At 36.4% G+C, this 15,464-nt stretch overlaps 1 protein-coding gene across 2 annotated transcripts in view; it reads right to left on the reverse strand.

Annotated features, from left to right (window-relative positions):
- Positions 1-15,009, reverse strand: part of LOC143226023 (AP-1 complex subunit sigma-2-like) — a 34,484-nt gene extending 19,475 nt beyond the window's left edge. The window contains exons 1-2 of one of the 2 annotated variants that reach the window (XM_076456393.1): positions 14,873-15,002; positions 9,654-9,763 (exon numbers count right to left, since the gene is read on the reverse strand). In XM_076456393.1, coding sequence (XP_076312508.1) covers positions 9,654-9,656 — 3 coding nt within the window. In that variant the 5' untranslated portion in view covers positions 9,657-9,763; positions 14,873-15,002. Of the gene's footprint in view, positions 1-9,653; positions 9,764-14,872 lie in introns of both variants that reach the window. The other variant, XM_076456394.1, reaches the window with a different exon arrangement.
- Between the last annotated feature and the right edge of the window lie 455 nt (positions 15,010-15,464).

Below are 15,464 nucleotides of genomic sequence, written 5' to 3' on the forward strand. Positions count from 1 at the left end.
AACAATCTTGTGGAACACCCTATCTTCAATTTATGTAATTGTTATAAAAAGTATGCATTTTGTGGCCCTGGAAATTATTAAAATGAAGTCAACATGGCCTTACATTGCAGGTTTTAGTATAATGATAAAAGCAATAGAAGTATACCTAGACAGACACCACTTGCCACAAATCAGGATCCTAGGCAAAATATGGAATAGTCCCCTGAAAAATAACATATAATAAAATAATATAGGAGTAGTCCTTTGAATGTATTTAAGGTGGAGAATTGATGGTCACTAGATAGGCAGGTGTGTTAAAAGAACACTCCCTAAACTGATAATAGTATTAGATATGGAACAGGAAAAACTAAGTCAAATGGAAAATCCAGCCACTCAAATTGCTTGGGTAAGAAGAAAATGAGTACATTATGACCATCCCATTCAGCAGGTGCTAATAAAACCAGACGTTGAAGTAGCGGTGGTAGTATAATCCCCAAGATGAGTTAATCACAGACAACAAAAGACAGAAATGAAACAAGTCCAAGGGGCAAGGCACAAAAATAGTACCAAATTATGTGATAAGAAAAATCTAAGATACGTTCCCAAGAAATATAAAAGATAGGTAGGTAGGTATTCAATGTTTATTGGCACAAAGCTACAAGGCTATCTGTGCCAGACAAGATGTGGTACAGTATAGGTATAGGGCAATTAAGGTAAAAAGTAAAATATGTAAAATTAGGAACTGCCAGGAAGACTGAAGCAAGAAGTACACCCTTGCTGACAGTCAGCTGAAGTTGGCCTTTCCAGTCCTGGGTTCAGTTCAAAAGAATAATAAAAACTAAGATGCGTAAAATTAAGACTTGCCAAGAAGACTGAAGCATCAAGATCGAAATTGCAGTCAGTCACCTGAAGTTTTCTGTACATAGATACTCAAGAATGAATGCCATAATTCCATAAGTACATATCTCTTCATTTTAACATCTGCTTCTGGGGGTCTTTGAGGGGTTCTCTGACTGCTTGGACCATGAAGTACCACTGAAACTGATGACAGTTGAGAACCAGGAGGACTTGGCTGATCAGTAAGAGTAGAAGACATCTTTCCTCTTTAAACCAGCAATCTTACACTGTTGCTACCCTATCTGATGAGTTCTGTTGCTTCTGCATGAGTCATATTTTTGGTGTTGATTTTATCAATTTTTCATTATCTGGTTGCCATCCTCTAGCCTGTTATCCTGATACACTGGTCCATTTCTCACTATCCTAAGGACAAAGAGAGGCATGTTCTGAAACTTTACCACCCTGGATATTGAAGCCAAACCTCCTAGTCCCTTGATGAAGCTCTGTGGAATAGTACTGAACATCTTCTGTGGGATCCATATTTTTGACTGCCATTGTTTCTACATTGGAATGATTTTGCTGTCTCTTTTTCTTCAAAAGAAAGGAATGCACTAGTAAGGCCAACACTGCGGGTATTTTCAACTAAATTTGTTCATAGTGGTGAAAACGTGGGACTGAGGGGGAAGCCCCATAATGATTGTCTTTATAAATTCCTCTTCCAAATAAATTGACACTTTTGTATGGAGCAGTTAACTCTTCATAATCCATGATGATGAGAAAACCAATTGTAGAGAAAAATATATACATTTAAAAATGGCTACATAAAAATTTTCTCAACCCATACCAGCTGTTTTTACATATAGTTAACTCTTCAGGTGCAAGGAATATATAATCTATTCTGTACATTTCTGGCCTTTCCAGTCAAAATAAAAGTTGAAATGTGTAAAAGAAATCATGCTAAAACATTATATAGACTGATAAAAAACCTTAAATTAAGTGTAAAAGATCAATGGCTCTTAAAAATGTAAAAACATGAGTGAGATGGGCAGTATCACCTATAACATGGGCCAAAGTCAAAGGAAAATCCACCTTACAAATATCTTTAAAATGGTGTCGTCGTTCTAGGTTGTAACGACGGCATGATAATAAAATATAGATGATTGTGATCTGAGAGCCACATAGACCACACATTGGTGCAGCAGTTTCACATAAAAGGAAGTGGTGGGTTAAAAAACTGTGACCAACACGTAGCCTTGCCAAAACAACCTTCTCTCTTCAACCCAACAGAAGCAGGAGGGCCAAAGACCAAGAGGAGGTTTGATTTGAAAAAGCTTGTTATTGTGTTGCTCATTCTAGGTTGCCTGTCATCTGGTGTACAGTCTGGATTTGATAACTGGACCATAGTCCATGTATGGAATGGGTACTGGGATGATAGATCCAGAATAGACAGACTTTGCTGCTCTGTCGGCCAGCTCATTCCCACAAATACCAACATGACCTGGAATACAAAAGAATTGGACAGAGACAGATGAGAGAGAAATATGGGCCAGTTTGTTTTCTATATTGATGAGAAGAGGGTGGTAACCATCATGGAATGATTCCAGGGCCAATAGACAGCTGAGTGAGTCCATATATATTGTACAATTTGTATATTGCATTATTTCAATATGATTTAGGGCAAGAAAGATGGCACACAATTCGGCAGTGAAAACAGAAACTGTAGGGGGGAGTCTGTGTGTCACAAACCATGGCCGAACCCACTACGTCACCTGATTTGGAACCATCTGTATAGAAATAGATGGATCATATGAAAGATGTTCAGCAAAGAAAGAGCAATATTTCCAATCGGGTGTATCTGCTTTCCTCAGATGACTCAAAGATAGGTTACAATTGGGGACAGTAATTTGCCATGGTGGAATAGGCTGATTTGAAGAAACTGCAATGTTATTGAAGGATAAATCCAAATCTTCTAATTTTGCCTGGATACGGAAACTAAAAGGAACAATGGCAGATTTTCTGTTATTAAAAAGTGTGGTCCATTGTGATTGGAAAACACAACTCCAGGTAGGATGCTGTGGTAAGGATCGAAGTTTGGAAGCATACATTAGAGACAGTTGCAAATGGCGAATATATAGAGGGGATTCATGAGATTCCACATGCAGACTTTGCATGGGTGAAGTATGAAAAGCTCCAGTACAAAGTCGAAGCCCCTGGTGATGGACAGGATCCAACATTTTTAGTGCTGAGGTTCTGGAAGAACCATAAACCACAGACCCATAGTCACGTTTGGATCGGACGAGGGCACGATAAATTTTGAGTATGGAGTATGATCTGCTCCCCAAGAAGTAGAAGAGAGAACATGGAGAATGTTCAATGCTTTTAGACATTTGATACAAAGTTGCTTGATGTGCAACATAAAATTTAATTTACAATCAAGTATAAGACCTAAGAACTTTTCCTCAGAGACGACAGGAAGTGCAACATCATAAAGACATAGTTCTGGATCTGGGTGGATTCCACGTTTGTGGCAGAAATGTATACAAACGGTTTTGGAGGGTGAAAGTTTAAAATCATTTGCCATGGTCCACTTCAGTATCTGACTGATTGCAGTTTGTAGCTGCCGTTCAATAAATCTCATCTTTGATAACTGACGTGTGATGTGAAAGTCATCAACAAAAAGACAGTTTGCAAGCTGTTCACTGATGGAATTAATCTTTAAAAGGAAAAGTGTGACACTCAGAATACAGCCTTGAGGGACTCCAAGTTCCTGTGGAAAAAATGAGAAAGTGCTGAGCCCACACGGACTTGGAATCTGCACTTCATTAAGAATTGCTAGATGAAAAGGGGTAAGTTTTCATGCAATCCATATGAGTGAAGGTCTCATAAGATGCCATATCTCATGTTCTATTGTAAGCTCTTTCTAAATAAAAAAAAAACAGTAATAAGATGTTCTTGCCTTAAAAAGGCTTCTCTGACTGATGTTTCAAGGCAAATTAAGTGGTCTATTGTATAGCGTTGTCTTCGGAACCCACATTGAGTAGGTGAGAGGAGGTTATTTGATTCAAGAAACCAAACGAGGGGGTACTAATTATCCTCTCTAAAATCTTATTGAGACAACTTGTCAAAGCAATGGGATGGTAATTTGAAGGAATCATTGGATTCTTCCCAGGTTTTAGAATAGGGAGTATGATAGCTTGTCACCAAGCATATGGATAGACATTCTCCTGCCATATCTGATTAAAGACAGCTAGGAGAATAGTAAAAGAGTTCTGGGAGAAGTGGTATAACATCTCATAATGTACATTATCAGGTCCGACTGAAGTATTGCCAGACCGATGAATAGCAAGTTTGAGTTCCATCAATCTAAGAGGCTGATTGTAGTCATAGGAATGGTCAGTTGAACAGGAAAGAGGCAGATGCTCCACCTGTATTTTAATGGCTAAAAAGGAAGGTGATAAGTTTGAAGAGCTAGATACACAAGAGAGGTCCCCAAGAGTATTAGAAATGCCCTGTGCATTTGCAACTTCATGGCCATCAGATATTAAGATAGAGAGGGGGACAGAAGTATATCTTCCACTCACCCTCATGATCTTATCACATATAACTTTTGTGCTGATGGTTGAAAAAATGCAGGAGGTGTATTTAATCCAGGATTCCTTCTGGCTTTGACATCTAACTTGCCGAGCGTGTGCACGGGCTTGCTGAAATGCAATGCGGTTTCAGAGCGTGGGGTATCTTCAAAATTTATTCCAAGCATGCTTCCAAGTTTTCTGTGTTATAGAACAGACAGAATTCCACCATGGGTGGGGATGCCGTAGGGAACATGTTGAGGTTATAGTAAGTATAAGCTTGTATAATACTGTTGGTTACTGCTGCTATACAATCATCTATGGTTGATTTATATAAGATAGCATGATCAAGTTCTGAGAGAGTAGTGAAAGAAGGCCAGTTGGTCTGGACCAACTTCCACTAAGGTACATAGGTCAGGTGGTACTGATCATGGCCAATCTCTTGTAAGATGATGGGAAAATTATCACTACCTCATGGAATAATGTCAACCTCCCAGGAAAAGTGAGTGAGCAGCAAAGGGAAACAGACAGAAAGGTCTATAGCTGTAAATGACTGACTAGGTGCATGAAAATATGTGTAAGAGCCAGTATTGAATAGAGCCCAGTTGTGGTTCAGGGGCATATGCTCTATGGCGCACCCTCTCATATCAATACGGGAACCACCCCAGAGGAAATTATGCCCATTGAAATCTCCCGAGATTAAAAACGGAGTAGGCAGTTGCTCAATGAGGGTATCGAGGTCTGATTGATTATAATGCATTTCAGGTGTAGGGTATACAGAGCAAATAGTGATGGTACAACTTAAGGAGACACGAATGGCTACAGCCTTCAACGGTATGGTTAATGACAGGGACCGGGTAAGCACATGCTGATCAACCAGCAATGCAACTCCCCCATGTCCCCATCCTACACATAGCCTGTTGTTCCAGTATAATGAATAGTGGAAAATAATAACTGTATTTGTAGGATGTAGAAATGTTTCCTGGAAAGAAAGACATGGAATGATAAAAGTCAATCAGATCTTTGATGTCAGTCACATTTGACTGGAAACCTTGACAGTTCCATTGGATTAGTGTGGCCATGAGTAATCATTTCAGATGAGAAGACGACAGAGAGTCCTTCTGCTTAAAACCGCATTTTTTTTTCTTTATTGAATGTGGGTCTATCACCCTCTATGGATCCTGCTCTAGCTCGAATGGTCAGGTCTGAATTTAACGGTACATGTGCTAATGACTGAAGGTGAGAACAAGTTGTTTGTTTAATTTTTGAGGTATTAAGAGAGGGAGACCCCATGGAAACATGTTGACTTGAAGAAGGTGAAGTTCGGCAATGACTGGAAGCTGTGGTCAGGACAGAGATGGAAGGAGACACTGATTCGTGAACTGTGTTGATTTTGGGAAGCATTTCATTAAAATTTGCTGGTTATGATTGTGTAGGGTATAGGGTATGGTCTATTTGGACTTCTACTGTAGTAGAAGAATGGGTTACAGCAGCATAAGTTCTGGTTGGAATAGGTAATAATAACTTTCGAGCCTCTGTAAGTGAGATTGTTAACTGTCTTGAGAGGTAAAATAAGAAGGATGCATACCATTACAGTTTATACAATGTGGTACAAGTTGGCATTTGGTGGCATTATGGTCTTTACCACCACAACGGGCACAGGTCAAGGAACCATAGTAAGATTGTTTTGAATGATAAAATCGTTGGCAATGGAAACATCGTACAGGATTTGGAATATAAGGTTGCACTTACAATTCAGATATCTTGCTTTTATTGTGGTGGGAGGACGAGGTACAGTAAGTATTAGTATTAGAACATTTGTTGGTTCCAGAATTCCATCTTTTCAAGTGAAGATTCGGCATACTACTGTGACACCTTGGCTGATGAGACCTGTGAGGATCTCCGATTCGAGGACAGTTCTTAAATCTCTTTCAACTATGACTCCTCTGGAAGTATTCAAAGTGAAATGAGGAGTAACTTCAATGGGTATGTCCCCCATGATGTCAGGAGGAGTTTGGAATGCAGTGATGAAGATGTTTCCACTAAGATGTCTCCTGAACATAACTTTTTTACAGATTTAGGGGAGCCAGCAAGCACTTCTAAGCCCTTCTGAATAAAAAATGGGGACATTTGCCCTAGAGGTTTGTTACTTAAGGAATGCAAAATTAGGAATTGTGGGACAGATTCAAGTGGTGAGTTAGGCTGTAAAGATTCATCAATACTTGGTTATTTTCCAGTAGTTGGGTTTTTCTCAATGGTTTCAAGTTGTGTTATTTTTTTTGTTTTAGGAGTGTCCATAATAAATAGAAAATTTTTCAGTGCTCACTTACCCCACCCACCATGGAGCCCTACAAGGGGATGCACTACAGTGCCTTAAGGTCACTGCAGCAATGCCAGGGTTTTGTGAGCACTATACCCAAACACCAGTGTCAGACACAATGTCCACAACACCCATTGTGGACATCCTATGCTGGTACTCAGTTGACCCTGGCCCAAATGATCCTGGGGGGTGAGCTACCCCAAGACTGCCCATTTACAGGAATTCAAGGCCAAAGTTGCCTCAACAACCAGGATTCTTTCCTCCCCTTCATGGGTTACCACGCACAGCAAACACGCAGGTGGAGGTTTAGATCCCAGAAGAGGTAAACTGTAAGAACAGAACCTTCTCTGGGAGGTCCCCTCACCACGTACAGGAATCCAAATCGAGGGGAAATGTAAAAGAAGGTGTGTACTGAAGTCATTTTCAGTCTTGAAGAAATTGCCCACCTGATTGTGATTAAAGACTATATGATAAAACTAAGAAGAACTGAGAAATGATTGAGGTGGGACCAATCGATCCAGAACTTCAATCAGCTTTGCATGTACACAAAGAAAGAAGAAACTCATAGGTATGACAGGTAATGGATGGGAAGGTAACAGACATGGAACATGAATTAAGGTGGGAGTGATGCAGAATGTAACAAAAGAGCAAACAGTATACAGAACTTACTACCACAGATATTTCACGTGATGCAGAAATCACAAGAGCAGCTACAAAAAAAAACAGACCATTGAAGAATTAAAAAAAGGTGACTATATGTTCCTATAAGAATAGGATGGTAAACAACTGTTATATGACAGTGTTCCACCCCAGAAGAACCTAAAAGCAAAGAAGCCACATGTGAGAGGATTGATTGGTTGGTTGGGGTTTATTGGCACAAAGCAACTAAGCTACCTGAACCAAACAACCAGTAAAAAAAAAAAAATTAAAGTAAAATTATTACAATAAGTAAAAAATGAATCATGCTGAAACAAAGTCCAATTTTTTAATTAAAAACTTAAACAAAATTGAAAAGACCAATAGCCCTTAAAAATTTAAAAACAACTAAGGTGGACAGTGTGACCATTGCCAATGACACTGTCTAACATCAAAGGTGAATCAATGATAAAAATACATCTAAAATGGTGCCATTGATTACAGTCATAACAATGGCACAACAGTAAAATGTGGGCTATTGGGACTTGAGTGTCACACAGACAACACATTGGTGCACTGATCCCAAAAAAAAGAAAATGATGACTTAACAAACTGTGACCAACATGTAGCCAAGCCAGAACAGCTTCCTCCTACCAATCCTTACAGAGAAAAGACAGCCAAACAGCAACTGAAGGTTTTACCTGGAAAAGCTTGTTATCACACTGTTCACTCCAAGTCGACTGCCAATTGGAGCAAACCCAACCCTTAAGTACAGGACCGTAGTTACGTATAGTACAGGCATGGCCATAACAGCACAAAAGCAGATGGACTTAGTTGCAGTGTCAGAGAGCTCATTCCCATGAATATTGATATGGCCCAGTTTTCAGAAAAACTGGAGAGAAATGGAAGATAAAGAAAAATGAACCAGACAGTTTTGATTATTGAAATGGACAGGGATAGAACTAACAAGAAGCAACTGCAAGGCCAGTAGAGAGCTAAGTGAATAGGCATAAACAGTACAGTTTTTGTAATGCATAACTTCTACATGATCCAGGGTGAGAGAAATGGCATACAATTCAACAATGAATAAAGAAACTGCAAAGGGGAACCTGTATGCAACCACCGAACTATAACAAATGATGGCAGAGCCCACAGAGTCACCTGATTTCTGTATAAAAAAGAATGAAAGGATGGTTCGAAAAATGTTTGGCAAATAGAAGACAGTACTTCTAATTGGGAGTACCCATTTTCTCCAGATGACTCTAAGAAAGGTCACACTTAGAGATTATAATAAGCCATAATGGGATGGGCTGACCTCTGGAGACAGCAACATCATTCAAGGACAGACCAAATTCAGCCAACTGCACCTAGATACAAAAGAAGAATGGTCCACTGTAGAAGTAAAACACAACACCAGGTGGGATTATGTGGTAAATATCAAATTTTAGTAATATACAGTAAAAACAGTTGCAAACAGCAGAGGCATAGAGAAGATTCATTAGACTCAGTGTACAAACTATGGACTGGCGAAGTGTGAAAAGCCTCCATGCAGAGTCGAAGCCCCAGATGTTGAACGGGGCTAAACATCTTCGAGGCCAGGGTACTGGCAAAGCCATGGACTCATAGTCCAATTTTAATTGAATGAGAGCATGACAGATCTTTAGTATGGAACATCAATCCACTCCCCAAGAGGTGGAAGAGAGGACACAGAGGATGTTCAGTGCCCTTGTACACTTGACGTGTGGAATGAAAGTCAGCTTACAGATAAGTATAAACACCAAGAATGTTTACTCAAGTACCACAGGAAACACAAATTCTCCGAGACAGAATTTGGAATCTTAGTGAATATCCTGTTGGTGGCAAAAGTGCATTCAAACAGTCTGAGAGAAAAGGTAAAACCATTTGCTGTGGTCCACTTCAGTAAACAATTGAGGACAGTCTGTAGCTACTGCTCAATAAACCTCATGCTCAATGATTGACATGAGATGGGAAAGTTGTCATCATAAAGTTCATTTGCAACTGTAGGGAGGAGATATCCACTGATGTCATTAATCTTTATAATGAAAAGTGTGACACTCAAGACACAGCCCTGAAGGACTCCAAGTTCCTGTGGGAAAGAACAGGAAAGTGTTGAACTCGTATGGACTTGGACATGCCAATCCATTAAAACATGTGAAAGATCTTAAGTTAGCAAATATCCAAACCTGTAAACAAGGAGGAAGAAGTACAAATGCAAACAAAATGACTTAAATGTAATAGATGGTGTACTTGTAATCTAAAAACATTTACTTATTAACAAATCCAATACTTACCATTTTCAACTTCTTGAAAGTTTTACTTGAGATAGGTATTTCAAAAAGTATTTTTTCTTAACACCTGGCTAATAGAATACTGGAAGAATCTGAAGTTGCAAAAAGTTGTTCTGGAATATGATGAAAGAACAAATACTTAAATTATCAGCACTACTTTGAATTACTGGTATAAAAAGATAGTTATCTACCAAGATGTGTATGAGTAACTAATTATTTAAGAAAGATGGATCTCTGCTTTGTGTTTAAAAAATAAGAGAGATGTGATCAGACCCTGTCACACAGTTCACTGATATTGTTAGTATTTTTCAGTTTGTTTTCTTCCCCAGTTGTAGTTTCTAAGAGGTTTAAATATTGTAGAAGATAACTATGCAGCAAGTAACAAAGTAAAACATTTACTTTTATTATTTTAAAAAGAAATCATATGGTTGGAGTTCTGGAATTAAGTCCACTTTCTTGAAACATGTTTTGACTACATAATTAAAAATAAGGTCACTGGTAAAATGCAACTATGAAAAATGACTATTTAACCACTTCATGACAGATCATGGGTCAAAAGCATATCATAGCCTTTGCTGACTTGCATTCAAATTTTTATTGAACTACTACTTTATGAATTTACGTCAATACATTTGGTATCAAACTGTAGATTATAATTCAAAATTTATATACAGATTAATTTCTTAATTTAAAAGTAAATATTCAAAGAACACCTAAATACACATTTTAGTGAGTCACTTGGTATGACAAATGCAGCACTGTTTAAAATTAGATGTTTATGATGCAAAATACTAAGTCTATAATTTTATACAAATTAGGAACAAAAATTACTAATACTGACAAGATAGAATATAAAACAAGAACCTCGTATCTCATTAAACAATCTGATTTTTTTTGTGTATGAAACATCCTCTAATCTTTACTAAAAGTATACCAAATTTTGTGAAGATATACACACTGTATCAAAAGTTATAGTGCAAATACTTAATGGGCAAAAATGTAGACAAACTTGTGTATATTATAGCAACCCTAAGGTGAAAGGGTTAATAAATAATAACCATGATATCTATCTTCAAAGACAGGTATCTACATATGGCCTTGAAAGTCACTACAGCACACCAGAAAGTAGTTTGATAAGGTTAAACAACTTAGTTATGGTTAAAGTTTTTGATAAAGTCAGATAATATATGTTAGTTTAAACACATTTTCCTCAAATTATTTTAATAACTTGTTTTTAATGAACTATAAAATACCACAAGCAAACAAATCACCATCTAGGGTTACTGCATGTTATAGTCATCATCAAAACTGAAATATGAAACACAACATTACACAAGGTCATTTCCCTTACAGGTCATAATACTCCACATGAGACATGCAAAAATAATAAGCATCATGTCATTTCTCCATGGGAGCTGTAAAATGTACTCACTAAACAATATTAATTGTGATTAACAGCATGATGGCATTCATCAAAAAGTAATACTGCTGGACATGTTTAAATATACAGTGGACAGGTGGAGAGACACTAATGCTTATCCTAATTTTATAACTCTTTATTAAAAAAAAAAAAGTGACAACTACTGAACTAGAAATTATACACCAGTTATTCAAACTTTCACAGAGGGAAAAATTTATGGAACCTAAGTTAATTAAAAACAAGCTTTACAATGTAATTTGGTAGTAAAGTATGATTTTGTAAATGAAAAGCAACATAGATTAATCAAAGGGAAAACTTGCCTCACTAATATGAATACACTTTTCAAGGATGCTGATTGTTAACTAGATAATGGAGAGGATATGGACTGTGCATGCATAAGCTTTCAAATATATTTTGACAAGGTACCACACAGAGGATTAATGAAGATCACAATGATAAGCACTGGGAGAAATACTAATTAACCCTTCCATTACAGGTTTGGTAGAATCTATCCAACTTGTCACTATAAAAGTATCCATGAAATAATTATACATTGATTTTTGATAATGTATGCAATGCATATATTTACAAAATTGTGCAGGTTGTTGGTAAACATTACAAGGCTTTTTGTACACAAAATATCTGGTACTGAAGCCATGCTTTTTGCTATGAATAAAACTAACAGCATCTTAAAATGCATTTGTAGATATTAATTACAAGTTGAAAGAAGTAATTATCACTATACACAAATAACTAGTTAGGCCTCACTTGGAATAGTGTTCACAGTTTTAGCCTCCTTAGCTAAAAAAGGACACTTACCTGGTGGAAATTAATAAAACCATTTCCAGGATGGAAAGTTATCCTTACCTCCGTCTTTTTATCTACTACCAATTCACTAATATTTACATAATTTAGATCAATTCCAATACATTCCACAGAATCTAAAAATTTAGAACTCAGTCTAAAAAAAAAAAAAAAGATCACAATTAGCATCCTTTAATTAAAGGTTCAGTACCCATTTTAATCATTCTGTATACCTTCAACATGTTTGAATATTATCAGCCAACTGTTTCTTATAAGTCTATTTCCTGATTTATTTTTATCCAAATGTATAGTTTCCTGTAATTTTATCCATCCTACAACCTATCAAACAATTACACAATCATCATCCATCTCAAAGTTATATTACCGAAATTCAACTCCTGAAATCACATATTTATTGGTAATTAACAAAAAAAAAATTCATCCCTTTGGTTGACTCTCTGACCATTCAGCATTGAAGACTATTCTGAATCATTTAAAGATACTTCTCTGCTACTCCACCTGACTTCATATTATCCTAATCACTATATCTAAACTTAATATATCCAATAATACTACACAACAAAAGTTTTGCTTCTTGAACACTGTTAGGTGTTCCTTATAGATTTTTGGCTGCTTATCACGAAAATCACATCCAAATTTGCCCATCATGTACCATTTCATTGAAATCTTCAGTTTCACCAGGACATTGCTACAATGGAAAAACAATATTAGGGCAACTGGAATCTGTCAATGCTTGCTGACTACTGTTGAACACTGCAACGTGATGCACCGGACATTGAATACAAATGAAAATCAGGAGCAAAACACTTTTAACTATACATTAGAAATATAAACACAATTAAATATGTTATTGTCAGTAAACAGTTAACTGTATTTCTCAGAGTTCCTACATGATGAAGCAAAACCAAAACTATATTTGTGCATACCCACCGGTACCTGTCACAATCACCAAAAACTTTTCAGGATGCAAAACTTTTCAAAAAAATTGTTGTGCAGTGTAATTACTATATCAATATCCATCCTTATTTATAACAATCATAATACAATTTCTCACTGATATCATCCATCTACTCCTGAGACAATGTGTAATAACTGCTAACAAAACACTGACTGTAACCTTACAGACTGAACCTCTTGATGACCTTATCCTTTATGTCTTCAGACTCAAAATACTATAGTACATCTCCTGAATTTAGAGCCACTTTATATTCTATTTAGCCTATCACTGATATAACTCACAATCCAGAATTTCAAAACAATTCCCATTGTCAGTGTTTTTCAAATTTAGCCAAGTTTCAATAATTCCCTGTATTACATTCTTCCATTTAAGACAATCTCTAACTCAAGTGTTTTCCAAATTGTGTACTGCAGCAAGTTGCTATGGGTGTTGCAAGAGTTTCACCAAATGAAGAATAATTAAAAACATAAAAATGTTTATGCAGCAGCAGTATTATACAAATCAAGGTAATGGATTGCAGTGTCACCAGTGACACAATCTTATCCCTAACACGAGAATAACAACAACAACAACTATGTCAAGCTTATTCTTGAATATACTATTTATTTTTAAATAATATAAACATTTTGGTAAAATTATTATTTTAATTATGATAAATTTAAACCTTTTTACCACATCCTCTTTGCTTTAACTAACCAATCCCAAAACACTCTACTGCTGTACAAGTTTAATTATTTAATAATAAATTATTTAGAGCTTTCCCATATATCCTGTCACCTAACCTACTTAAATGAAGCCTATCTCTAAAATGAAATTTAACCTTACCCTGAAAATTGTCCTACATTCTGTTTACAATAACTACAAATTATATAAATTTGTTGTATGTATTATTTTTAATAAATTTAATTTATCCACTTATACTGTTGAGTTCCAAAGTAAAGATTCTTGCTGTATTTCTTTACTAGTTTAACAGATTTTTTTTAAAATAATTTGCATGAACCATCATAGTTTCTAAGCTATGAACATGCAAAAATATAGCTCTACTAGTACTACTACCACTAAGCACTATTAGGACTGGCAAGTATATTTCTTTTATTCAGTTATCAAATTTAAACTCGTACAAGTAAAGATTCCAATGATTATACTTACATCCTCTCAAAAAATTAACACTACAGCTCTTGGACATGAGCTAGTTTAAACTTCTTTACTTATGCTGGTTATACCTGTAGCCAGTAATGCTTTTCATACTAGCTTCATAAAGTGATAATAACAATTCGAAGAAATATTCAAGTTTCAAAATTGTAAGATATGAAACATTACAATTTTAAATTATTTGTAAAATTATAGGTTTTTCTTCCTTTTTTAACAAAACGTACGTGTGAACTTAGTGAAACTTAAAAACTGCATGGCTTTTTTTTTAAGTTTTACAAAGTAATTCAACACATTATTATCACTAAAAATTAACCTGTAAAATTGGGTTGAAACTACCATTTATAAGTTAATTTACTGAACAGTAACTTCCCCACTGGTACAGCAGTAAATCTACCGATTTAAAACGCTAAAATCAGGGGTTCGATTCTTCTCGGTGGGCTCAGCAGATAGCCCGATGTGGCTTTGACGCAAGAAAACACACTAAGTAGTAACTTACAATATATGTCATTGTAAATGTAACACCGTACCCAACATACACCGAAATGCAATGCTGATATTTAAATTATTAAATCTATGCACCACTAAAGAGTAATACAATTAGTTAAATTTACCGACTCCTATTCGTATGCGCAAGGTTACTGTGGCTAGGCCTAGTACTAGTAAAAAAAAGATTATCTATATACCATACTAACTATAGCATAATAAAATAATACACTCATATCAAACCATAATTTTCTTTCTGTCTCACAATACTGTATTATCAAGCAGCTGTATACCAAATTGTCGTAATATTTTGAACGTACTTTTACAATCCTAAAATAATAACAGAGAAACTTGTATAAAATTTCACAAGCTCAGACTACTTACCTACCACCATTACGCCATGCCCGTAAGTGTAATTAGTGACATCATCCTAATTTCAACCTTTAACGCCACACGATCATATTCACATAAATACAATTTTATCAAGTGGGAATCACTGTTCGATTCGATATACTGTTTTGTTTTTCTTTTCTTTCAGCTGTAGCCATAGCTTAATACACATCATACTTTATAAATGGAAGACTCTGTCATGCCAAATACCAGTCTCTACGTAAAAGTTCAAAGTAAATACCCACATGCTAACTTTTTAGGATGACATTTAAGTATGACTGTAAACGAACGAGAATACTTGGTTTACCTAAATTTCAGGGCCCGGCATGGCCTATCGCGTAAGGCGTGCGACTCGTAATCCGAGGGTCGCGGGTTCGCGCCCGCGTCGCGCTAAACATGCTCGCCCTCCCAGCCGTGGGGGTGTATAATGTGACGGTCAATCCCACTATTCGTTGGTAAAGAGTAGCCCAAGAGTTGGCGGTGGGTGGTGATGACTAGCTGCCTTCCCTCTAGTCTTACACTGCTAAATTAGGGACGGCTAGCACAGATAGCCCTCGAGTAGCTTTGTGCGAAATTTCCAAACAAA

This window comes from Tachypleus tridentatus, chromosome 9 (genome assembly GCF_004210375.1).
Source record: "Tachypleus tridentatus isolate NWPU-2018 chromosome 9, ASM421037v1, whole genome shotgun sequence".
Classification (NCBI taxonomy): Eukaryota; Metazoa; Arthropoda; class Merostomata; order Xiphosura; family Limulidae; genus Tachypleus; species Tachypleus tridentatus.